The sequence below is a fragment of the Diuraphis noxia genome, unplaced genomic scaffold, assembly GCF_037042655.1.
Source record: "Diuraphis noxia isolate RWA-SAM2 unplaced genomic scaffold, SU_Dnox_SAM2 contig0001, whole genome shotgun sequence".
Classification (NCBI taxonomy): Eukaryota; Metazoa; Arthropoda; class Insecta; order Hemiptera; family Aphididae; genus Diuraphis; species Diuraphis noxia.
In genome coordinates this window covers 88,524,437-88,551,256 of record NW_028301711.1, presented here as the reverse complement: position 1 = coordinate 88,551,256, position 26,820 = coordinate 88,524,437, and the positions used below count along the sequence as shown (strand labels likewise).

The window sequence follows — 26,820 nt, the reverse complement described above, 5'->3', positions numbered from 1 at the left end:
TTTCTATTTAGTGGTATGATTATGTGTATAATGGTCAAAAGGTTTGAATTATTGAGACTTAGTTATATTGAGATCTAGTCATTGAAATTTTAGGTGGAATAAAATTTGAATATTTCTCAAATTAAAATTTTTATTATATTTGAAATACTCTTCATCCTTTGTTTATTAATTTAACATTATGTAATAGTCCATATTGTTGACTATCAACTATCATAATATGCTCTAAAAAATCATAGTAGGTATAGCCTTTAAGTTAAAAAAATGTTACTGTCTGGTTTTTAGGCCATATAAATAATTAAATTAACCAATATTTGTTGGAAATAGTTGATATTTTTTTTCATAGTAATTACATTAAAATAATTTGTAATAGGTACCTTGTTTATTTTCTTCATAAAAATAATAATTAATGAATACCTATATAACTGAACATCGTAAAGTGATTTAAGTGCCTAATATATTTATGTATATTATGTATGAAATTTAATTAATCAAAAAAGTCCAGGAGCTAAAATATTTAAATACAAATAGGTATCAGAAATGCATTGTAAATATATTTAAATAGTCAATACAATATTTAAAAAAAAATTGAAAATTCATATGAATTAAAAAATTAAAACAAATATCAATCTTGGATAATATTTAAATATTTAATTTTATTTTATTTATCAATGAATTGAACAAAAAAAAATTAAATTTAAAAAGACCTAGCAAGTGTGTTGGACACAAGATGAATTGACCATATAAAATCCTCACAATTTTATTTGTTATGAGAAAATATAAATAGATACCTACTAACAGTACTAACTAATTCATAACTGATCATGCTAATAAATAATAATTTATGTTTAACAGTATGATTTTATCAATTCTTCTAACACCTAATAAAATATGAACCTTGTGGATTGGCATTAGTTGACATTTCACATTTGACTTTGGAATTATATATATATATATAAATGAGCAGAGCTCAATTTTTTATGCAATTGCATTTCATTTCCTTTTCTCATTTTTAGAATTGTAACAGTTTAAAGCTAATGGCAATTTTTTTTTTGTATATTACTGAGTATTTAATGATTATTGCATAGATTTTTGACTAAGTTAAAAATGTATTGCTTATTGGAGCAAAAATTTAAAAAAATATAGGTAGGTACGCCATATTTCGTCAAGTAATAAGTATAAGTGATAATTTTAATAATTTTAATGATATTAAAATAAAATATTATAAATAATAAAATTTAAATTATTTTTTGTTTATTTAGTAGATACCAATAATTATAAGCTTTTTAATCGCGGGTTTTTACCATATTACATAGTTTAAAGTTTTTTCTTGTATACTTTCATAATTTTGACTACATAATAATAAATGGCATATTTTGACACTTTCTAGTGCATACAAATCCGCGATCTATACATGAATGTAGAATTATGACTATTTACAATGATTGATAAAACATAATAATACTAAGTATTTACGAAATTATGAAATTACATATTATTAAATAAACGACGAAGCACAGAGATAAAGCGACGTCGAAAATGGCCATCGCCAGAATACTCAGAATCATTATTAATATTATGAGTTTATGACAATTAATATGATCTTATTTCTCGTAATTATTACGATTCCAAACTGCTGTTATCGCGTAGTGATGGGTAAACGGCGGCAATTCAATATTATACATATTTTCTTTTCTGTGGCAATATAATATCTTTATTATCAAAGGCGGCCCTAAACACTAAACAGTAAGCGTAAAACACAAAGACATTCTATATATTAGGTATTATCTATGGCCTATGGGTAAGTCCAATTAATATCTTTATGTATAATAGACGTCCGGTAAATAGCACGATTTAAGATCTTAAATATTGTGATGTACCTACCTATAGCGCTATATTCCGCTGCGAACGACTTTATCACTGCCGCCGATGCCTTATCACCGTTATCGTTACAAACAATAATCATTTTCGCATTTCAACCACGATATGAGATATCATATTAATAATCGTGGTTTCGAGTGTTTCGACATTGTTCATCGGCAAAAAATATTAAACTAACCTATAGCATAATAAATATCCACAGCGTATATAATAATTGATTCAATATAATTGAATTTTGTTTTGCTGTCTACAGAAGAAAATCTGTAACATGTATTTAATTTCATGTTTAATTAGCGGTAAGTAAACGATTTTTCTTTGCTCACCGACACGGTGTCTAACTATTGTTATTTTCAAGTAGAAACGATTTATGATTATAGGGCTTGACCTAACGTGATTGAGGCTCCAACTATCTCTCCCCAATAGTTTTTGTATTTATAACAATCATGCTTGTGTTGTTTGTTGGACGTAAATGATTTTTCGACAGATGGTGAGTAAACGTATTCTTCATTTGTTCGTACTTATTTTACACTATTTTTATGAATACCGCCATTTGTACATTTTGAAACACATATGTGTATTGTGTATTTATTATTCAGCAGCGAGTATTTACAGTCGCTTCTTATTTTGAAATTGTGTTTGTAGTTCTTCATTGAAGTGAAAGAGATGCACACTACAAAATTAACAATTGCTACATCCTACTATTGTTGAGACTACAAATACGGCAAAAACAATTCCAACACTTTCCACTCTTTTACCAAAATGTTTTTCAGGGTAAGACATCAAAAAATGGTACATGTGTACCTACTTGTACTTGTGATTCTAGGAGTTTTAGTAGTATTGGGTGCAGTTATTGCATATCATGCATTGTTACGTGAACAGAATTTTCAAATTCAAGCAGCTGTGGCCAAGTTGGCAAGTGGTGAAAGTAATTACCAGCATTTTGGTAAGTGTACAAGAATCTATACCAATGTTCTTATTACAATGTTATAGTCAATTGACATAGTAGCTGTTCATGACAAAATAGATATGTATGCCAGCAATTCTGTGGTACTCACCTGGGTTTACCAAAGTATATTCTACCTATCATAATTATTTGCAGAGTATTATGAGTTATCACATCATAAAACTGATCGATGCTATCTAAAGTTGTGGGTCTTCCACAGAAAATTTATATAAAATTGTTGCTGATATCTGTTTTGTCATAATTATATTGTGATGTTTTACATCTATGTGAGTCACTATTACCTGTGTATATCACAGATTCATCTGCCTCACAGTACCACCAAAACTCTGTTGTGATTCTAGAAGAACAAAAGCCTCTGGTAATCTACAATAGGGTACCTAAGACCGGATCCACAAGTTTTGTCAATGTGGCCTATGATCTGCATTCTCGTAATGCATTTCGAGTCCTTCATGTCAACGTTACGGGCAACTCGCATTTGCTTTCCATCTATGATCAGGTATTGATTACACTGCTGTATCTTTACTCAAGAAACTCTGCCATAGCCATCTCAAATTTGGTATTTAAATGGACAATTATTATCTCTTTCAGTTCCGGTTCATTGAAAATACTACACGTTGGATTCGGCCCGCATTTTATCATGGTCATTTTGCGTACGTTGATTTTGAGAGGTAATTTTTGATTTATTTTTAAATAAATATTATACGTACTAATTACACTTATTGATTTTATTTAAAGATATGGGTACAAGAAGCCTTATTACGTTCAATTGTTACGCAAACCTTTGGAGAGGTTGGTTTCGTACTATTATTTCCTACGGTACGGTGATGATTATAGACCACATCTAGTGCGTAAAAAGCATATGGACTCATCAACGACATTTGATGAGTGCGTTGAGCGAGGTGGATCAGATTGTCAAGCAAATCTTCTGTGGTTACAAATTCCTTTCCTGTGCGGTCAGTCAGCAGACTGCTGGTTTGTACAATATTATTTTTTATCATTATAACTGACACATTACTAATGCAATCTTATATCGAGTTTTAAGATGTTTCTTTGTTTTAATTTTACTGTATATTATAAAAATGTCATTTCATAGGATACCAGGAAGTGAGTGGGCATTACAACAGGCCAAACGTAATGTTCTTGAAAAATACACTTTAGTTGGAGTTACCGAACAAATGGGAGAATATCTACAGATGCTTGAACTTGTAATTCCTGGTGGAATGTTTCGCAATGCTTCAGAACATTTCAAACACAGTATGTATACATGGTCTATATTTTATTAGGTATTTTTGTTGTATTTAGTTCATCGCACATTTATATAGACGTATACAATGTACCACACGTTTTATATATTTAATTAAAATATTGTTAAATTTATAAATGTAGAAATAATAATATATTTAATAGTAATGAAAAATATTATATAAATATTTAAATAGTACCTATCTAGTTAAAAATCATTCAATAATAAATCTCGCACTATTATTTAATTATTTAATTGTAAATAAAATTATTTATTTTATACTATTAACATTACATAATATATTATGTGTGTAAAGCATTTTAATTATTTATAAAAAATATTTCTTTTGTAATATTGTATGATTTAATATTTCTTAGGAAACGTTTAAATGGATAGTCTCCATCATTTTTCTGCCACCACCATTGGTGTAATAAATTTGACAACAATATCTTTATTGTTAGATCATTGCTGGTGACTTTTTTTTCTAGCTGTATGACATTTTAAAGCTCCCATAAACCCTTTATGTGAGTACACAATATTTGTTCGAATTTGAATAAGTCTATATACCTTTTAACGTTTTTACTAATAGACCTCGGTAGGAATGATTGGGTAGATGTGTGATAGACAATGAGTGTGTGTAAGACTGCATATAACAAAAATACTTTTTATTTATTTTATATGACATATTAATTAATTTCAGTTCCGTGTATTTTTGTACTTACTATATTACATCATTATTTATAGGCTCTAAGTCACATCTAAGAAAGACTGCCAAGAAATATCCTGTTTCTCGGAAGACCATACAAAAATTTCATGACTCTACAATTTGGCAAATGGAAAATGAACTTTATGCATTTGTTGCTAGAGAGTTTGCTTTTTCATATGCTAAGCAGTTTCCAAATGTCTCATCAGGACTTTCAGGTACTATGAAAAAACATTTAAAAATTAGTGACCTTCCTCCACCTAGTTTCCGATATGAAAAAATATATCCAAAACTATCTCAACAACAGAAAAAGAAAAAAATCATTGCCCACGTGTAACACATTTTATTTTATGAGCTTTAATAAATGACTATACACAGTAGTATCCATAATGAAAATATTGTACTACTTAATACTATTTTTCAATGTATTTATAATATTATATATATATATATGTATCTTAAATACGTTTTTATATTATAAACTATGTTGTCTACATTTTTATTGATGCCAAAAGTTATTATATACAGAGTGATTCTTTAAAGTGGGTACACTAATTATTTCGAAAAATATTAACTTTTTTTAAATTTCTATGTTTATGTTTTTCTAAAACCGTATAATATTTTAATTTTTTCCCCTTTTAATTGTTGGTGAAATCACTATCAACTTTTGATTTTCAAATGGTGACATATGATAAAAATATCATGTATTAATAATCCTAATTTTACTCTTAATTTATGCGTTAACATTTTTATTTTTCATTGATTGGTTTGCGAGATACATCTTCTCAAAGTATTGGTGGTTTTCAAAATGTTTTAAATAATTGTAAAGACCAGGGTCTAGTCATAATTTTTGATATCATTGAACCCAAGGTAACAACATAAATAACAATTAATTAAAGATTTGAACCCTAATCATTTATTAACTTATAGACTAATTGGACATACTGAATTACCCAAGAATAATAAATGATAAACTGGAAATATATTGTGACAAACTTATTTTAATCATAATTTCACAGATAACTATTTAAAAATTAAAATGGTATCACCACATAATTATATCTGATTACCACTAAAGACCAAGGTATACCTTGAAAGTCCGTCACTGGCATAGATAATAGAAGACTGGATAGGCCCATAGATAATAAAGAAATGGATGGGCCATCCCTATACCTTATACACGGAGCCACAATGTAGAGAAGTAAGGTGACACCACTTGTACATATTCCGGTTGCAAATTTTCTCGGCAGTAGGTAGGTAGCGCCACCATTCGCCTGAAGGCCGGTTTTTATATTGTGATTACATTGTTTTTAATGTAAAATAATAAAAATAATATATATTTTTGTTGTTTTCGATACTATTAGTTAAGAATTTAGGATATTAACCAAGTAAGAATTATTTGTAAGTAATTATTCTATTCAATTATGTACAATTTAATATAGATTTTATGAAGGAAGTTTTATTTTAAAAGTATTATATTTTAACAATTATATGTTACATTGTTATAATGCGAGTTTAGACTGCTTAGTGCTTAGCTAAGTTTTTTTCTCACATACAAAATACATTCTGGAATGTAAATAAAATGCCATTATATTTTTGGTTAATGCATTTAAATGTTCATCACACCCGCGTAATTTTATATTAAATTTGCTTGTCCTAAGGACAGTGTCCTTAGCTCATCTAATATTAAAAATAATACATTTTTTTTGTATTTTAGTTTTTGCAATAATTGAGCAAATGGCATCTTTGAGCTAAAACTAATAATAATTATTATTTATTAATATCCAATTTGCGTCAATATTGTAACATTGAAAGATACGAGAGTGGTGTCACCTCATCTTCTCTACATCGTGCACAGAGCGTTCTGTGATCGAAGAGAACTTATGTTACCACAGTGGTTAGATACTGGTTGCTGGGTAGCAAAATTTTAAAGCATGACGTCACGGCGCGTGAAATTTTAAAATGTCAGCCCATTAATTACCATTAGACAATCAACAATCAGATAAGGCATAGAACCATGGATAATTAATAATTTTTAATGATGACAATAATATTGATATAAGAAAATAATAATTGTTCGGTATAAATACAAATTAATATAAAATGAGTGATCTGCAATAGGGCACTATGTCAAAAACTCATAATAATATAATGTATAATAATATCACAGAATAGAGTCTATTCAATAAATAAATAATTATGCTATAACTAATATTAATAATGATAAATAATGATATTTTCAATTTTGTTATTGTCAATCATAGATTAAGTCTAGCATGAGGTCTATGTTGTCATTTTGTCAATAGATAATAATAAAGTACGTGACAAATAAGAATTTATTTAATTTATTTGTTATGATAAAGTATAAACATAGGTTAATGAACAAGTTTAATTACATTAAAATTAAAATTAAAAATCACATAAAAACATATTAAAGTAATTGGTTTTGAAATAAAACAAGTTTTGTGTATTTACTTACGTAGATCTAATTGTTATGGTATCATTTTTATTTTTTAATTTGTGATACATTCGTATATCTAAATATTTGAAGATAATTAAATTCGTCAATTGGTTCCTGTGAGTATCTAAAATGGATATGTTTTCGCTGCAATCGTTTTTATTAAAATATATGTTTAATTGATGCAAATTAGTACATCATTTTTAGTTGTAATTCACTATATTGTAGCGTCCCAGCATACAGGAGGATAAACGACTGGTGTTGAGGTAGATGGGTTGAGTGTAATAAGTATAACAACTTAATTTGTGATTAATTATTAGATATTTATTTGATTACTATGTAAATAAAACACTTTTACTGCACAAAATGATTTAATTGAAAATATTCTAAGTCCGAATAATTAAATTGGACTGGTGTCTGGCGTGAAGGTGCTTGCTCTGACTCTGGTGGCTCACGTCTGAATTGGGTCTAATCAGGGCTCTCCTATATAGTCCAGATAGTCCTACTCTCTGTGTTTCCTCTCCAATCGATAAGATAAGTATGTGTCCATGGCCGAGTCGTGCAAAAGCGGACGTGCGTATCACTAGGATACCGTAGCATCCCACGCTCGTGCGGCCGTTTGGTCACATCCTACTATTCGTGACACACGCCTAATATCAATAAACCCGATGCCCTAATTAGGTATCTAAATGATTTCCTGCCAACATGATAATTTCGTACAATGAGCTTCTCTTATTTTAATATTCTACTCGTACCGGCTATCGAGATTTGATACAATGTGATTGGTGGTGAAATCATATGCCCCAGGGACACTCACGTACACCTACATGTATATGCGGTTTTATGTGTTTTAGCGGGACGTCAGTACATAGCAATATTATAACTTAAGAGTTACTTTAATTATTTGATTTCTCTATTCAAGACAAGATACGAATATATAGTAATATAATGAATTATTATTATTTAATATTTATGGTGATAAACAGATAAATTTTATTATAAAATTAATTTTTTTAGTTGCTTTCATCGTTACAAATCCAGAAATGTAAACACAAACATTTTCAATGTAGGAATTCAAGTGTTGTACATTCTCGAAATACCTAATCATGGTGGAGCAAAGGCTTTTCAGTTTGCCAGTTAAAATTTAAATTTAATTCTTCTTCATTTTCATTACATATTTTTTTATTACTCTCAGCTTCTATGTAAGTGTTATCTAGGATCGAACAGTGCCATACGCTGAACCCATTATACTATTGTGCACCAATAATCGCTTGTACGATGCCTGAAATTGGCGACATGTTTGGTTGTCGTTATATCCTCCTTTACTACGTATTGCACTAAAAAAAGTTTCTAAATGATCCTGACTTATCCTTGTATGTTATGAAAAATGTCATATGATTTTTATAAATTTTTATAACTTTTTTCTTTATCTGCTCAAAAGCTTCTGATGTAAAGCCTGGCTTCCCATCTACAACCATATACCAGCGCCTTAATGTACGAGGATGGGGAAGAACATTAGAAAATATTTTCCTTACATACAGATAAGCTCGAGGGGAATAATATTGTAGAGTGACTGCAAATTCTTTTATTTCCTTACTGAATGGTTGTTTTTTTCCTGCTAAAGATTTCTTTATAATAGATTGAAATACATCTGAGCCCATAGCCTAATATATATAAAAAAAAAAATTTTAATTCGATAAATGTTGTTAAACATCAAACTTTAAATGCTTATCAAAAAATGGGCCCATGCATTTTTATTATTTTTCAACTGCTATTAAAATTTAAAACAGTATATCACAGGAGTATTAAATTTTAAAGCTTTTTGACCCAACAAATAATATTTGATAGACATTTATAAAAAAAAAAAAAAATAGAACTAAGAACTAATAAACTTATAACTAAACTTATAAATTACAACATCAACTTGAATAATTTTCTTAAATTTAAAATCAAATTAAAAACAAAACAAATTTCTTAATTGTTATTATTAAATATAAAATATATATTTATTAATAAAGAGTAAACTTACTACTTGGTAATTATTATAACAAATTTAACTAAAACTTTATTCAGAGTTGGGCAAGTCACTCAGTTTATTGTAACTGGATACAAGTTACAGTTATGTAACTAAGTTACATTTAAAGTTAAATGTTGCATTAACTTGTGTAATTATAATTATAATAAAATAATTTAATGTATTGAGTATACAGTGTACCTATATAATAAATCAAAGTAAAAATAATAATAGATACACATAATTATATTATATTATAACAGTTGTTGGCTCGCTTTCAGCCTTCTAAAATAATAATAGAAAAATGTCTTTAAGGCCTAGTTGATAGGCAGAACAAGGTGCGGCTATCCTTGCAGGAATTATATTATATTATTGACAACACTTGCGTTGATAACAATTGTTCTTTATTTCGTTATAATATACAAGTAAATTATTAACAAGCAATATAATAAGGCAATTGCTGAACACCAGCATAAAATAAATAATAATTAGAGGTTTAATAACAGTATAATTTTTAAACGAAGTTAAATTATAGTAAATAATAATAACAATAGGCCCGTCGGCTGTAAATAATATAATATACAAGTAAATTATTAACAAGCAATATATTAAGGCAATTGCTGAACACCAGCATAAAATAAATAATAATTAGAGGTTTAATAACAGTATAATTTTTAAACGAAGTTAAATTATAGTAAATAATAATAACAATAGGCCCGTCGGCTGTAAATAATATCACTCACTGGTAGTATGTCTACAGTAGCAGATTTTATCCCACACGGCCGTGCCGGGGACGTAAACAATAAATATAAGTCCCAATTGGAAATTAACAACAGGCGCGGTACCACGCCAGTACTGATTTATACCGGCGCACTACTGGCAGTCAGTACTGGCGCCTGTACTGGCATTTGTCAGGGATGATAACGCTTTTCTGTACTGTAATTACAGTACTTAACCAGTACTGATATTACAGTACTTGCTCAATACAGGAATTACAGTACTTACCCAGTACTGATATTATAGTAATTGCTCAATATTGGCATTAGAGTATTTACCCAGTACTGATATTACAGTACTTACTTAGTAGGTACCTAGGTACTGGAAATCAGTGAAGAAAAAGTACTACCAAATATTACTGACAGCCAATACTAGTGTCTGTAGACCAGAGACCTGTATAGTGTATAGTACACCTATATCTAGAATTATCGTATCATTATGTTATATTCAGCTAGGACCATTCCTTACTAAGTAATTATTTAATTTAATACTGAATAGAACTATCAATTATAAATGACTTTAAATACTATCTTATTATATCTTATTATATATAGAGCAGAATATTATTTGTATTATATTATGTATACAAAAAATGTTCATACTAGTATTTAATTAGTTATAAATATTGAAATCATAGATGAGTAGATTTGATCAGCACAGTGGTACCTCTGCAAGATGTTAATCCACTACTCCACTTATCTAAATTTTAATTACTTATAACAATCAAAATTATTCATAATTATTTACTCGTACAATATAACTTGAATATGAATAAATAGTTTTATCTGATTTAACTTTATTATAATACCTCTTAAATATTTGTATGTTGTTGTCCTAGAGAAATTTAGTTTTTTAATTCCGTTGGTTTCTCTTCCAAAAGCACTGTATTGCAATTGAATCTACTTAGATATTATTAATGGAATAACTCTTAGACTTTGACTTAGTTTTGTTGTACTGTTTACATGAAGCACCATAAAGCATTTCTAAAATATAATTATACAATAGGTAAATAATAAAACAAAAAAACTTAGAATGTAACAGTACAGATTAAAATATTTCTCACCATTTTCTTCATCAACTCTATATCAACTTTTAATTGTTTATCAAAATAAAGAAAATCTTCTAATGTGGTTTTTGGTAAATCAATCATTATATCCTCTTTCATAATAGTTTCTATGTCTGTGGTACTTTTTGTAGTGGCTATTAATGATCGTGTTATTTTTGCTTCTTCTTGTACCCTGTACTCAATACTTCTTTTCATATTGTCAAGATCATATTTTGATAATTGGTTATCATTGTCTAAAATGAAAATAATTTTTTTCTTAAATTATGTCATAGTTTGAATTGTTTTGTTTTTAAGTGTTATATTCAGGGTCAGGTGTATATTAACCTAACCATGTGTATGTTAGTACATTTTATTAATCATACCTGCTCGACCACATGTTGGGCAATATTTTCCAACTGGTGTTGCTTTGTCTATAAAATAAAATGAATAAGTTAAATTTTAAAAATAATTATATTCTTTGATTTACCCAGAACTTGAAGTTGTTATTATTTAACAGAAAATTTGAAAATTGTATTATGTTAAAATATTGTATATAGTAAAAGTCTTACATTTCTTATGATTTTGTTTTGAAGATACAATCATATTTTTCTTCTTTCTTTTAGTAATTTCTGATGTTTGAGGTATCCAAACATCATTATCTATTATTGATATAAATTCATTAGTGTTACAAAGAAGTTGCACATATTTATAAAATCTGTACACAGTTAAAAATAATTACCATTTATATCACTTTCTAGTACAACTAGAGTATCATTTTTTGTTCTAGTAAAATCAATCTTTTTTACAGTTTTTTTCTTATTATTTGGTTTTTTTTGCTTGTAAATAAATTGTAGTAGATGAATCAGTTGATGTTGAATTTTCGGACTGCACACTATCATCATCTATTTTAGATGTAATTATTATAATATAACTTCATTACATATGTACAAACTTAAATTAATTACCGTTTATATCACTTTCTTGTACAACTGAGGCATCATTTTTTTTTCTAAAAAAAGCAATGGTTTTTACAGACATTTTCTTATTATTTGGCTTTTTTTGCTTGGAAATTGTCCCAGAAATTGTAATGGATGAATCAGTCGATGTTGAATTTTCAGACTCCATCTTATCATCTAATTTCAACATAATTTTTGAAAATATAAATTAGTTATTTATGTTTATTCATAATTGAAAGGTCAGTTACCTTTATTTTTTTTTTCTACAATATCAGGAAGGAATATCTTTAAGACATTTTTTCAGCTCATTTCCACTTAAATCAACAATATCATCACCTTCTTCAGAACTATATTTCTCCTCGACATTGCTACTATGGATAACTGTGTTTGAGAATGCTCTATTCATTCTTCTAACCCCTTGTTCGTAATTTTCTAAAAATAAAATACCATTTAAGAGATAAAATTGTTGATAATAAAAGTTTTATTGATGTAAGTATATTGTTATTGAAAAATATATGTATATTAATTTATAAAATGTATTACAATTTGCAATACATATTAAGTAGGTACCTATTAAAAAGAGAATAGTAATAAATTGATTGAAAATACATGTACATGTAAAATAAATAGAAAGAATATAAAATATTATAATTTAATACTAACCAGCTTCTTTGATTTCATGTATTTTATATCCTTTCCATGAAGTTTCATGAGCCGATGAAACTTTACTCATTATATCAATCTTATAATAATTTTCTTTTGTTGGGTATTTACAATATAAAGTGTTGTTTTCAAAGTAGGTCCAAGATATTGGTACCAGATCAATGGTTGCTTTCCCCTGTTTGGTTTCTTTATTAAATTGAATTACTACATGAGTTGTACCTTTCTGATAATCCATATTACCTATTATAAATAATATAGTTGTAAAAAAAAAAATATTTAATATCAGACATTATCAGACATTAATTTAAGATTATAAAATAAAAACAAACAATAGAAATTATTTAATATAGTAATTTTAATAGAATATGTAAATGTATAATATATTAGTAAATGAATACTTCTAATTTTTACAAAATATATTTATAAATTATCAAAATAAGTGACTACAAAACTGCGACTGCCATTTTCAAAGAATACACATTTTCTATATACATCTTTTAAAGAAACAATTGATACCTTTCTAGATAATCTTCCCAATTTTATAATTCCAACTTCCGTTGATTTACATGGCGTTACACTTATGACAATTTCACGTATCTACAATTTGGAAACTTTTCAGGAGAAGCAAAAAACTGTTTTACTTTGATTTGAAAATATTTATTTATACTTTTATTATATTTTTATGTTAGTTATTCAGTTTAAAATAGTTTTTGCTCAAATTCCTAATTATAACTATCAATTCGAGTTTTTTAAGGTAGATACGTGATGTTTACAAACAAATATTTAGTTATTGCATGCGTAGTTACGAGTTATTGCGTTTTTAAAATTCATGATGCAATCAAAATAAAAGTACCACCTAACTAAATGAACAAACTGTAATAACTTTGTGGTGTTTTAATACTTAATCAAAAATACTAAAAACAATTAACAATATAATATTTAATTACGTTGTTTTATTTTGACTTTTAAATTACATAATTCGTCTGTTAATAGGACAACTGATGTAACCCTCAAATATGAAATTTTACAAGAGGCACTAAAATAAAGTTATTTTGTAATCCTTATGAGTTATGACCTACATTGTTGAATTTTTTTTTAAAAGACTTAAGCTTGGTATATCTATGTATCAATATTATGCTTACTACACTACATCAAATGTAATTTATTGTATATTACTCCAAAGTTGACTAGCCTGTTGGATACATTACTTGGCGTTTCATAATATTAATCATTGTGGGTTAATGTTTTTTATGGTGATGGTTACTACAATTGACACTACACAAAAAAAAACTCCAAATAATGTAACCCTCAATTAAATTTTTTATTAAATTGTTCCTATACAATATTAATAATTATTAAAAAAAATATACATTACAAATAGTAACTCTGTTGACTCAATAAAAATTATTATTTAACACAATATGCCAATTAAAATTTAAAATAATATAAAAACAGTTTAAAATTAAAAACAATATAAATAACTATTAAAAACAAAATAATAATAGTTACACTTTTGACTCAATACAAATTAAAAATATTAACATAAATAGGTAATTATTAAAAACAAAATAATAATAGTTAACCTTTTAACTCAATACAAATTATTCAATATTTAACACAATATGTTAAATTTAAATTTAAAATAATATAAAAAAATAAACATTTTTCAATACTCAGTAGGATCAGTCTCTAAAATAATAATATTATTGTCTTCTTCATCAGTCTCTCCTAACACATCATCTACATTTTCATTTCTTTTCAATGATTTAAATTCTTTATGATACCTATTTGGTATTACACCACTATTGCAAAGTTTTAACAAATCATTATACTTTGCCACTGATATAGGCAGTTTGCTGTTGAACGCTGGTTGGAGTTCTAGGGTTTTATAATTATTTCCTTTTGATCCCCTTCGTTGTTTTGGTTGTTTAATTGTAACTTGTTTTTTTTCTGAATCTAGATCATAAGAAAACTGCAAGGTAATAGTAGAAGATTTTTTGAAAAATGAAACTATTTTTATTTCATTAACTTTTATTTTTTGACCATCATCGGTATTAGTTAGTTTTGGAAACATAGCTATCTGAAGCTGCTTATAATCCATAAAATCTGTATGGTTTAAGGAAAACACTTCATAAGGTTTTGGTTTGTTTCTGGAGTTAACTATTATTGTTGGCCATTCCGATGGAGCCCAAACAATTTTTTTTTTTTAATTTGACTCTATTGTAGAATGAACAGAGTCAACTGGCATATATGTGTGACCTGGTTGTAAATATGTAATACTTACTTTGTTAATATTATTTGCTTTTTTATTCATAAACCAAAAATTTGCAGCAAAAACTACATTATTTTTATTCTGACCTGGACAGGAGTCACAAAATAATGTCAACGTTTTAACAGTTTTCCTATCTTCAACAATCGTTAAATATTTATCTATAGTGGTACAGATTTCATTTGAACCTCGCATACCATTTTGTTCTCCCCAAATGAAACAATAACCTTTTTGAGTGCCACTTTCATAGAATGTTTCATTAAACATGGTATATTTTCTTGAATAGAACAGTAACATGCTATCTCCATGTGGGGTATTTAATATTTTTTGTAAGTCAAAACTAGTACATAAAAATGAACTATCAGTTTTAGATTTATCTTGAGCTGCAAGGTGTACGGATTTAGATAATTCAGCATTATGAATGTGTTTATCAAACTTGTCTCTTTGAACTTCAGATAAATAGTCTTGCCCTATATTCTTCATACTTTCACATATGTTACATTTGTCTTTTTTTGGTGTGTGAAATCCAATATTAAATTTAGTGGTGAAAACATTTCTGAAAACTGTTTCACTAACTGGGATTTTTTGAGGATTAGATAATTCACACTGTATTTTATACCCTCTATATACAGCAGAAATATTTTTATTTTCTGTAGGTAAATATTTTTTAGAAGTACTAGACCTGCAATAATGAGATGGGACTGCAGGTAGTTCTTTAATAAAATTTTCAATATGTCTTATATCATCATCACTTGTTTTATTGTGTGGTGTTTTTTTACCACGGTTATCTCTTTTAGCTGTCAAAATATCTGTTTTATTTACATTAGTATATGTTAAAAAAGTTTGTGATATATTTAGAGTTTTTAAAAGAAATTGTTGGCAAACTTTTGTTATAATACCTTCAATTGGGAGAAAATATGAATTTGAACAAGATTTTTTAATAATAGTAGAGGCTGAATATCTTCTTTTAATTTTTTCTGTTTTGGTCGCTGATACTAGAAAATCTTTCCTTTGCTGACTATCTAGTTGGTAATAAGAATCAAAAACAGATTGTCTATTTTCTTCACTGATGTAACTGCAAGCATTTTGACATTTTTTTGAGATGCAGGGGTTTGGTAGAACTGATTTTTTCTTAACTAAAGTCCCTTTTCTAGTTGTATAATCTTTTCCTTTAATTCTAAGTTCTGAGTTTATTTTTCTTTTATTACCCTTTAATTTTTTTTTGTAAGCACTTGTACCAATTTGTAAATCATTATAATTTTTGTCATTGCCTATTTCAGTTTCAAAATCAAGATTTTCCTCAATCATTTCTACATCAGCAACTGTATCAATAATATTATAATTATTATCATTATTATTGACTTCATTATTTAAACTATTATCATAATTACTGTTGACATTGCCCATTCCAATTTCATAACTAAAGTCTTCTTCACTAAATTCTACATCTACTGTATCAATAATACTACCATTATTATTGACTTTATGATTTAAACTATTATCATTATTACTGTTAATAACATTGCCCATTCCAGTTTCACAACCAAGGTCTTCCTCAATAATTTCTAGATCTACTGTATCAATATTATTATTTTTATTACTATAATAATATTGATCTGAATTTTTTATTGCATCGGTAGTAGTACTGTATTCAGCAGGTATATTAATTACAAAACATGTATAGGTATAGGTTTTTAATTTTGTATTATTATAATAATTTTATAATTTGTTGTTATGGTTATATTATTTTAATAACATATTGGTAATGTCTTCATTAATAATATAATATAAAAACAAGTCTGACAGAAACGACAAGACTGAATAATAGTATCGAATAAGTGTTTTTTTTTTATTTTGTATTGTTATAATAATTTTATAATTTGTTATAGTTATGTTATTTTAATAAAATTAAATTTATTTTTTATTTATAATTAATATAAAAATAATTTTAAGCATTGAATGTACCTATCAAAGTTCCACTTATTTTGGGGTAACATTGATACCTACTATTTTTATACATTATATCAAATGGTATGATAGTGAAACTATCAATGTTGGCAGAACAATTTTTTTCTGACTTATACTTTTTGAGTTATTCACGATTTACTTAGGTGGGGTAACATTGATATAGGTTATTAAGACATACCTAGTGAATGTAAAGTAATATGGTTGATGTAGTGATGTCAAAGGGTGTTGGTTACTACAGGGTTATCGACCCCTCCCCCATGAGCTGTGTTCCTAATCTACTTAGCCTATGATTCAAGCTCTCTCCTAGTTAAAAATCTTGGATATCCACTGATTGCTATTATTAATATATTATAGTTCTAAAAATAAATACCAATCAATTATCTAGTAAAACAATTGTTTATTAACAAATAAACTATAACTTTTTAAAATTATATAATCATACATCTATACAATTGTTATAATAATACTAAATAAAAAAAAAACTTATTCATTTTAATATCTATCAAGTCTTTTTGTTCCTAACAGACTCATTACCTATTATATTAGATTATTAGATAACAAATCTATTTTATTAAAATAACATAACTATAACAAATTATAAAATTATTATAACAATAAAAATAAAAAAAAAACACTTATTTGATACTATTATTCAGTCTTGTCGTTTCTGTCAGACTTGTTTTTATATTATATTATTAATGAAGACATTACCAATATGTTATTAAAATAATATAACCATAACAACAAATTATAAAATTATTATAATAGTACAAAATTAAAAACCTATACCTATTTAATACATGTTCAGTCTTGTCGTTTCTGTCAGACTAAATATCATACTGTATTATTCTATTAGGCTTCTCTCACATCTACAGAATGTGGAAATTTGTATTTAATACTATCTCCAATACCTTCTATCATTGGAAACTTCAAAACTGCTTGAATGTTGTTTATAGAAACATCAAACACATCACATTTTACTAGTTTAAATGTTTGCTTGGATGTATCTATGGATTTTAATCCTGTTACTTTAATAATGTTGTCGGTGATATTGTTTATGACAGCAAGATATATATATATATGTTGATGCACAACGTTTTCCAATTTTGACCTTCACTAAAATAAATGTGCCAATTTTAAGATTTTCTGTTATTGGTTCTTGGTATTCTGGAATTGATTCATCATTAGCTCCATGATCTGATTATGAATCATCAACTGTCAGTAGTTGGTGATTCAACTCTATTTCTTCATCAGATGGGACCAAACCAAGTGTAGCTGATGTTATGCTAGCTCCAGGAGCTACTGTTATTTTCTTCCTTTTTTTTCTGGAATTTTCATCAGAGTTAAAATACCTTTGACTTTTTAGATAATCAGTTACCTTGTCATTTATTAGAACTGAGTTGTCTTGCTGTGGTAACTTTTCCATAACATGTAGTTTATTTAGTGGGAAAATACCTGTAGCCTTAAAAGAAGATTGTAAATCTCTTGTTATCGAACCACCAACATTAAAACTGTCATAGCATTAAGAGTTTTGCGTACTAGTGTTGGAAACGACGATTTAGGGATTGCCTTTAATCTGGTATTTTGATTTTTCCATTCATTTAAGGAATTTCGCCATGCCTGCTTTAGAGGTCTGAAAAACCCAACATCCAGAGGCTGTGTAAGATGGGTAGAATTTTTTGGAAGACAGACAAAATCAATATTATTTTGTTCACATAGATAAATAATTTCTGGTTGAATATGGCTAGAAAGGTTGTCTCCTATTAACACTTTTTTGCCCACTTGACGTTTTGCATGAGGCAAAAAACTTGTTTTGAACCAATCTTTAAAAGTTACTCCGTCAATCCAGCCATGAGCTGTACGATTATAGCGAGACCCTTTTGAACAGCATGGTTCTGAACAACATGGTTGGCCTTTTGGTCCACCTTCTGTCCATGGTTGCCACATTTCACTAGCTTTGAATATAATATATGGTGGCAAAAGTACTCCAGCAGCTGAACCACAAACCATAATGGACGTAGAGGATTTAGAATGGTTCTGAACACGCTCTGGGTACTTTGTTCCTCGTTGAAAAATCATTTTGAGTTTCCCCGGATTATCTTGCAAGTTACTTTCATCATAATTGTATATATTTTGAGCAGGAACATTTTCAATCACTTTTTGTAAATTATCAAAATATTCAGAAATGATTTCTGGAGAAACTTCTGCACCATTACGTGCAATGTTGGTTGCAACACGTTGGCATACCAAATTATTATGTCGGTTTAACATACTGTGTGCCCAATCTCTACCTGGCAAGTTGTTTGGAAACTTTTCAACAACAATGCCTTTAGAATCCAAAAAGGTTTTTGCAATTAACCTGATAAAATATTTAATCATTGAAATCAATATGTACATTGTACCTAATTTAAGTAAATGTACAACACATACCTACACCAGGTTTGCCAAAATTTAAAATAAAAATATAATTAATACCTAGTAACAAAATCAAAAGCCAGTCAAATAAAAACATTTCATTTGTTTATGATGATTCAATATTTATTTAATACTTCATTTAAAAAAAAAATTCTGTGTATAAATTTTTTAATGTATAAAAATTGTCGCTCAATACTAACCTAAGGTCCATTATTGTTAGTGGAAAGCCCAATTGTCCACATTTCATAGCTGCTGTCAAGAAAGTCATTTCATCTGCATCACTGAATACTCCGGGAGCTCCAGGTCGGTTTATGTGTTTACCATTATATTTGTTGTGCAAAGTTCCATATGAAATGTTGTAAACTTTACTTGCAGCAAGTATGGACATCTCACCATTAGCAATCTTAGTTAGTGCTTCGTTTAAAGTTTCATTTGTATAATTTTTGTACAGTCTACTGCCTAATTTCCTTCTTTGAGTGCGAGCCACTATAATAAAATAAAAATTAAATGTATCAAAGTTACCCCAAGTCAAATAAATTCAATTATTTCATTAAATTTAAAGCAAAACATATTTTTCAACAACGTATTTCAATTGTCGTGGTATCACCATTCTTTCGGAATATGTAAAATAATTGTACTCTCAAATGTACTTACTTTGCGCAGATCTTAATTCTTGAAAAGAATAATTTCGTTTTTGAAAGCATGTAAAACAACGAGAGATAACAAACAATTTATGATAAGAATGATTTATCAATAATTCATTCTTGGATCATGACCATTTGCACTATACGACAAAAGAGTAAAAACGACAACTTTTACATATAAACACCTGATATTATCAATGTAAAGATGAAAAATGTAGATTATCAAAGTTACCCCGTATTATCAAAGTTACCCCATTTTACGGTAGTAAAGAAAAAAAACTTAGTCTCGACAGGGAAACCTAAATTACGGATTTGCGTAGACTTTCGAAAACTTAACGAAGTAACGGAAAACGAAGCATATGGTCTTCCTAACTTGCTCGAAATACTCGAATCGTTAGGAACATCTAAATATTTTAGCACTCTCGATCTAGCCTCGGGATACCACCAAATTAAAATAGATCCAGCCGACGTGCATAAAACGGCCTTCTCTACGAAATCAGGGCATTACGAATATTTGCGTATGCCATTTGGCCTAAGTTCAGCACCAGCTACATTTACACGCGCGATGAAATCTGTTCTCATGGGTCTCGAAGAAATGTGTACCGCCTATCTTGATGATATCGTAGTACACGGGTCTAGCTTAGTTGACCATCAGAAAAAACTCGAACACGTTTTTAATCGACTGCGTGTACATAAACTTAAGTTACAGCCTCAAAAGTGTTCTTTCTTACGAAAGGAAGTTATCTATTTGGGACACGTAATTAATGAAAACGGGGTATCACCAGATCCAAACAAACTTAAATGTATTCGAGATTATCCTAGACTTAAAAATGCTAAAGAAATTAAATCATTTTTAGGACTACTAAATTACTATAGACGTTTTGTCGATAACTTTGCAAAAATAGCAAAACCACTAACTCACTTAGTTAAGAAAGACGTACCATTTGTATGGACTGATAATTGCGAACATAGTTTTATGGAACTAAAAAAAGCTTTAATGAGCCCACCATTACTAGTCTATCCAGATTGGGAAGCAGGGAAGTTCAATTTGTGCACCGACGCTTCGCAATATGCGATTGGGGCCGTATTATCTCAAGGTGATGTGCCTAAGGATCAACCCATCGCATACGCGAGTAGGACACTTAATAAAGCGGAAACTAACTATAGTGTTGTTCAAAAGGAATTATTAGCCATCGTATGGGCCGTGAAATATTTCAGACCATATTTATATGGTCGACATTTTAATATAGTAACCGATCATCGACCACTAACCTACTTGTTCGGTATTAAAGACGCGTCCTCGCAATTAATGCGTTGGCGTTTGCAACTAGCCGATTACGATTATACTATAACTTATAGAGCTGGTCCGGAACATTCGAATGCAGACTGTTTATCGCGCATACGAGTAGTACAGACCAGTTCAACAGAATCGAACACGGACTATAACGAGTTTCAAAACGCGGAAAATAAACCGATCTTTAATTCGAAAATTTTAGAAATCGAAGACGACCTCCACAAGGTCGTTAACCAAGAGAACATAGTTGTTACACTACCGCGAGATAAAGTAATAACACACCCGACCGTACGCGAAATTATTAAACACATAAACATTAATGAAATAGAGTTCACTAACGAGAACCGGTTTTATAAGCACACAAATGGGTCACACTTCATAATTTTCTATAACATTATACCATACCATTCGGTACCACTTGTTGCCGAAGAGATCTACCAGGCAATTAAAAACATAAAAGATTATTGCATTGATAATAAAATCGAATCCTTTTCTACACTAAAATTAGACGGAACTACGTCATTGACCAGTTATTCTAGAATTCGAACGATGTTCCGATATATATTCAAATCCACAAACATCGTAGTTAAAATTTATACTGGGGGACAGCTTACTGAGGAGGAGAAACAACAAGTTATATACGAAAACCACAACTCACCGTTAGGAGGACATTCGGGTGTATCACGTACCATTAAACGACTCAAGGTTAACCACAATTGGCGTAATATAAAAAAAGACGTAAAATTGTACATTAAAAATTGCGAACTATGCCAAAAGAATAAATCGCATAAAAAGACAAAACAACCAATGCTAATAACCAGTACGGTCACTAAACCCTTCGAACGAATTTGCCTTGACATCGTAGGGCCACTACCACAAACATTAATGGGAAACTCTTACATTTTAACATTGCAAGACGAGCTATCTCGTTACGCCATGGCCATTGCTTTATCATCCACTGACGCATCTACGGTAGCACAAGCATTCGTAGAATGCTATGTCTGCACATTTGGTATTCCTAAATCAATTTTGACAGATTGCGGTACAAACTTTCTTTCTAACATGTTCAAAAACATCTGCAAACTACTTGATATTAAAAAAGTACAAACAACCGCATGGCATCCACAAACGAACGGGTTTTTGGAACGTAGCCACAAAACATTAAAAACTTATCTTAGAAGTTTCGTAGACAAGGACAATAATTGGGACAAACTATTATGCTACGCTACGTTTTGTTATAACACAACTACCCATACTTCTACAAATTTCACACCATATGAGTTAGTTTCGGGACCAAACCTAATATTCCTTCTGCACTTAATAAAGAACCAGAACCACAATATAACTATGACGATTATGTTTTCGATCTCCGACGAGTTATGCAGGAAACACATAAAATCGCTAGGGACAATTTGATGAAAAAGAAGGAACAAAATAAAAATTATTACGATATTACTATAAATGCTATCGATCTCCATGTAGGTGACAAAGTCCTCATTAAAGAGCATAGCAAGAAGAACCCACTCGATTTAAATTGGCAAGGACCATATGAAATAATTTTGGTACACGACAACGAAAATATAACAATACAAAAAGGTCGTCGCGAATATAGAATTCACATAAATAACGTTAAGCGCTATCATGAAAATGATAACGATCGCCAATAAAAGAATTACCACTATTTCGTTATATCTTAAGTATATATATATACAAGTAATATATTTATTCAATTTTTTTTTCTTTTTTTTTTTTCCTTTATTTCTAGTATGAAACAGCAAACTTTCATGAGAGAACTTAGCACAATAATAGGGAGACAACAACCACATAACATTATTGACTTATTTTCCGACGCAATACCAAATTGCTTACTAATTCACATTGACACAGCCAATAAAAATTTACTCCAACCATATTCCACAGCGGAAATCGCAACTATTACGCGTGCTATCAACCACTTTTCGCATGACATGACAAACGCACAAAGACCATTACGCAAGCCCTTGTGTCTCTATTTAAAAGAATTCATTGACACTACCGAAGAACCAGCGGACATACTAGACTATATGAGATTAACTTTCTTATAAAAACACATGCATAACACAGTTTATCCTTCTTAATTTTGTATTTTCTTTCTTTCTCTCATATATATATATATATTTTACTAATCATATATCTACAATTTTAGCAATCGACACAAGTACGTTATAGTGGATTTTGAATTCACTAACCTGGGACGGGATAACATCATACTTATTTCGGGAGCTTTTTTGGGCCAGCACCCAGTTAACTGCCTTACCAAATTGGAAGGTCGTGCGTTGGTACTAAACCAGGATCGGCCTGTGTCGAACGACGAATGGAAAAGAATGGTTCAACACCTAGTTAATATATTTAAAAATAAACCAAACACCTTATTACCCGTGCTAGCGCAGATCTACGACTCCGACCATACTACCCGACCAAATCTAACAACTATACAAATTCAGAACTTACTACAATATTACGAAACCATAATATTATGGGAGGGGAGTACGGATGTTAAAATCCTACAGCAACTTGGAGTAATTAAACCAACCTTCACGCTAAGGGGTTGGGACGAAAATATGAACGGGGAATTTTATTTACAATTAATTAAGTGCAATACTAAGCAAATCATCACATCCATGCTGCTAGGATCTTTCAACAAACAAGGGCGAGCCCTCAAACTGCAGGAAGCGCACCAACTCGTTTGTAAATGTAGACATGGCTCGCGCGAACCACACAACCCACTAACTGATGTCCTTTGGACACGTTGTCTTTTTACAAAACTATACAGCAAAGCCCCAAACATTATAGATAGGGCACGACAGGACGAATAAATAAGAATAAAATAAATATGTATAAAAAAAAAAAAAAAAAAAAAAAAAATAAGACATATATATATAACTAAAATAAATAATTAAATAAATAAGTAACCAAATAAAAATAAAGTATATATAAAAACATATGCGTATTATTAGATTTAAGTGTTAAAACACACAATATTGGGAAAAAGGGAATCATTTAATTTTATCATTTTTTTTTTTTATATATAAGATTTAGGTATAATGATAATTTTATTTTAAGTATGACTAATGAACTGAAAAACATTTCCAGACTTATACTACTAACAATACCATTTACGTCAGGAACATTACGATTCACCGATGAACATTTAAACCAACATTCCGGTATCTACTACGAAAATCGGGGACCGTTGAAACTTATAACGTCTCAATGGGACCTTACGGCGTACATTAGTCTAGCCAAATATAACGAACAATTTGATTACATAGATACTATGATAGAAAAAACAAAAGCATTATGTATTGAACACATACACCCAGTAAACAATAATTTTGACTGTACTAATTTACTTATTGTAGCTAACGATATAATTCAAAACTTACAACAGCAAAAACAACAAGTATTAAACTCTATAGGACACGTAATTGTTAAACGTAATGCTCTTCTTAAATTTGCAACAAAAACAGCTAGGTTAATCTATGGAATATGCAACTTAGAATGCATAAGAAAATTTAACTTTAACATAGGACTGGCTCAAAACTCTTCACAATCTAAATTAATTAAAGAACAAATTAAAGTAGTACAATTGAACCATGGTATAGGAACACACAGATATTTTAATTTGTCATTAGATACAAATGATCTAACAAATATTACAAAGGAACAACAAATCAAAAATTATTTAACCAAACATTTTATACAGGTTAATTTATTAATTACTAAACATATATTAGAAACCAATACTTTATTAGAAATTATACACCAAGCAAAAATAGGAATTATACACCCAAGTTTAATAACACCACAGAAGTTACTAGAACACGTTAAAGATATTAAAGTATCACTACCAGGGGGAACAGATTTACCCACTGACTTAGAAATAACTAACATTTATGAACTAGTGAAACTCTCAGATATTGCTATTTATTATGCTAACGACAACCTAGTTTTTATAATTTCTTTACCTTTAATATACCAAAATGATTTTGTTTTATATAATTTAATACCTGTACCAGTATGTATTGACAATGATTGTGTTTATATAAAACCTATTAATAAGTATCTAGCTATAAGTAAAACTAAAGAACATTATGCAACTTATGATGAATCTTACTATACTCATTGTAAACACGCTAGAGATTTCCTATTATGTCCTGAAGGCAATCCTTTACATCCTCGCAACACACGACCCACATGTGAAGTACTACTATTACAAGATCCTTCCGAAGTTCCACCCAGTTGTGAAATAATGCATGTCCAAATCGGTACGACTATTTTTCATAAAAAAAGGTTCAAAAATGAATGGATATACGTAACCAACCATGATGTACTATTCATTACCTGTGATGAAGACAAAGAATCAACCAGCCACACACTCAAAGGAGTAGGAATCATTCACTTAAACGAAACTTGCAAAGGCTACGCGACTAGAGACATATTATTACCAGGAAAAGTCGACTATAAATCTGAATACGCAGATTTTAATCCAAGGGCAAGAATAGACCTAAATCAAGTTTCAACACAAATAGAGACTAACAACTTAATGGAAGACTATCACGTAAAAACAAATAACATGGACGACTTACACGTAGTTTCGAACTCAAAGAAAAATTTGGACACTCGAAACAAAATCAACGGAAAAATCGAAGAGATTCAAGGCATACAACAGTTGTATATCTATGTATTATACATAACTATAGGCTGTATTGTCATAGTTATGATATTAATGATGATGCACAGCATTAAACAGAAAATAACAGAAAAATTCAAAAGTAGACGTCAAAAACACGTTCATGAAGAAAATGAAGAACTTAACCAACCAGGAACGGGTCATCAAAGTGAAGATATAATTGGATTTCCACTTACACCACGGAATAGCCCGGAGGTCCACTATACAAAATTAAATCCATATGGATTTAATTGAGGAAGTCAGGGACTTCCATCTTCGAGGGGAGGAATGTAGTAAACCGACGGAGTCGCTCTACTATTTTTTTTAATTACATTAACATATTATAATTACAATTCACACTACAATTATACTACTGTCTTCCTGGACCTCGAGAATGACAGTTTTATCGATACCAGATTCAACCGCGTATCGATTACAAATAAGTACGAAAACAGAGCAATAAATTAGATTAGAATATTGCCGAATGTATGGGCGTTGGCTCGCCGAATTACTGGGAATCCAAACACTCGCAATAACAACCACTTTGCGGTTCCTTTGATCCACTCCCTACAATCTCTACCGTGTAAAAATTCTGCATAAATACAGGATTAGGTCCATTGCAGAATTAGAATTAGTTTGTGTCTCACTCAATGTAGAACTTAGTATAGTCGTTGGGCTTGTCCTCAACATCGCCGCTATACATAAGTTCATTCCAATTTTTACTACTAATTTCTCGGGCAGATACTTTACGTTCTGTCCTCAAATTTATATAATTTTATATTTTACTTTAATAAAAATACTTAATATTTTCAACGTTG

At 29.3% G+C, this 26,820-nt stretch overlaps 3 protein-coding genes and 1 pseudogene across 14 annotated transcripts in view; 2 read left to right on the top strand and 2 right to left on the bottom strand.

Annotated features, from left to right (window-relative positions):
• The first annotated feature begins 1,894 nt into the window (after positions 1–1,894).
• The window catches only part of Hs2st (Heparan sulfate 2-O-sulfotransferase), a 92,957-nt gene continuing 68,031 nt past the window's right edge, over positions 1,895–26,820 (top strand). For 3 of the 12 annotated variants that reach the window (XM_089217536.1, XM_089217544.1, XM_089217540.1), the window contains exons 1-8: positions 1,900–2,174; positions 2,256–2,365; positions 2,521–2,821; positions 3,139–3,338; positions 3,431–3,510; positions 3,578–3,814; positions 3,936–4,096; positions 4,830–5,006. In XM_089217536.1, the coding sequence (XP_089073662.1) occupies positions 2,638–2,821; positions 3,139–3,338; positions 3,431–3,510; positions 3,578–3,814; positions 3,936–4,096; positions 4,830–5,006 (1,039 nt within the window). In that variant the 5' untranslated portion in view covers positions 1,900–2,174; positions 2,256–2,365; positions 2,521–2,637. Of the gene's footprint in view, positions 2,175–2,236; positions 2,366–2,520; positions 2,822–3,138; positions 3,339–3,430; positions 3,511–3,577; positions 3,815–3,935; positions 4,097–4,829; positions 5,331–5,807; positions 6,245–13,694; positions 13,724–16,250; positions 16,328–26,820 lie in introns of those variants that run through there. The other 9 variants (XM_089217513.1, XM_089217518.1, XM_089217530.1 and 6 more) reach the window with 9 other exon arrangements.
• On the bottom strand, positions 9,761–12,019 carry LOC149062367 (uncharacterized). Its single transcript, XM_089221787.1, has 5 exons — positions 12,015–12,019; positions 11,652–11,797; positions 11,466–11,513; positions 11,101–11,336; positions 9,761–11,020 (listed from the first exon to the last, which is right to left on the bottom strand). Exons 1-5 carry the CDS (start codon positions 12,017–12,019, stop codon positions 10,937–10,939), a joined length of 519 nt encoding a protein of 172 aa, XP_089077913.1. The 3' UTR covers positions 9,761–10,936.
• On the bottom strand, positions 17,791–20,524 carry LOC149062366 (uncharacterized; annotated as a pseudogene).
• Positions 24,395–26,815, top strand: LOC149062365 (uncharacterized). Its single transcript, XM_089221778.1, has one exon. It carries the CDS (start codon positions 24,395–24,397, stop codon positions 26,255–26,257), a length of 1,863 nt encoding a protein of 620 aa, XP_089077904.1. The 3' UTR covers positions 26,258–26,815.

Coding starts and splice junctions, on each gene's coding strand:
- LOC149062367 (XM_089221787.1), bottom strand. Junction 11,514..11,651: donor AAAACAAAATCATAAGAAAT/GTAAGACTTTTA, acceptor TTTATTTTATAG/ACAAAGCAACACCAGTTGGA. Junction 11,021..11,100: donor TAGAGTTGATGAAGAAAATG/GTGAGAAATATT, acceptor ATTATATTTTAG/AAATGCTTTATGGTGCTTCA.
- LOC149062365 (XM_089221778.1), top strand. CDS start 24,395: ATGACTAATGAACTGAAAAACATTTCCAGACTTATACTACTAACAATA.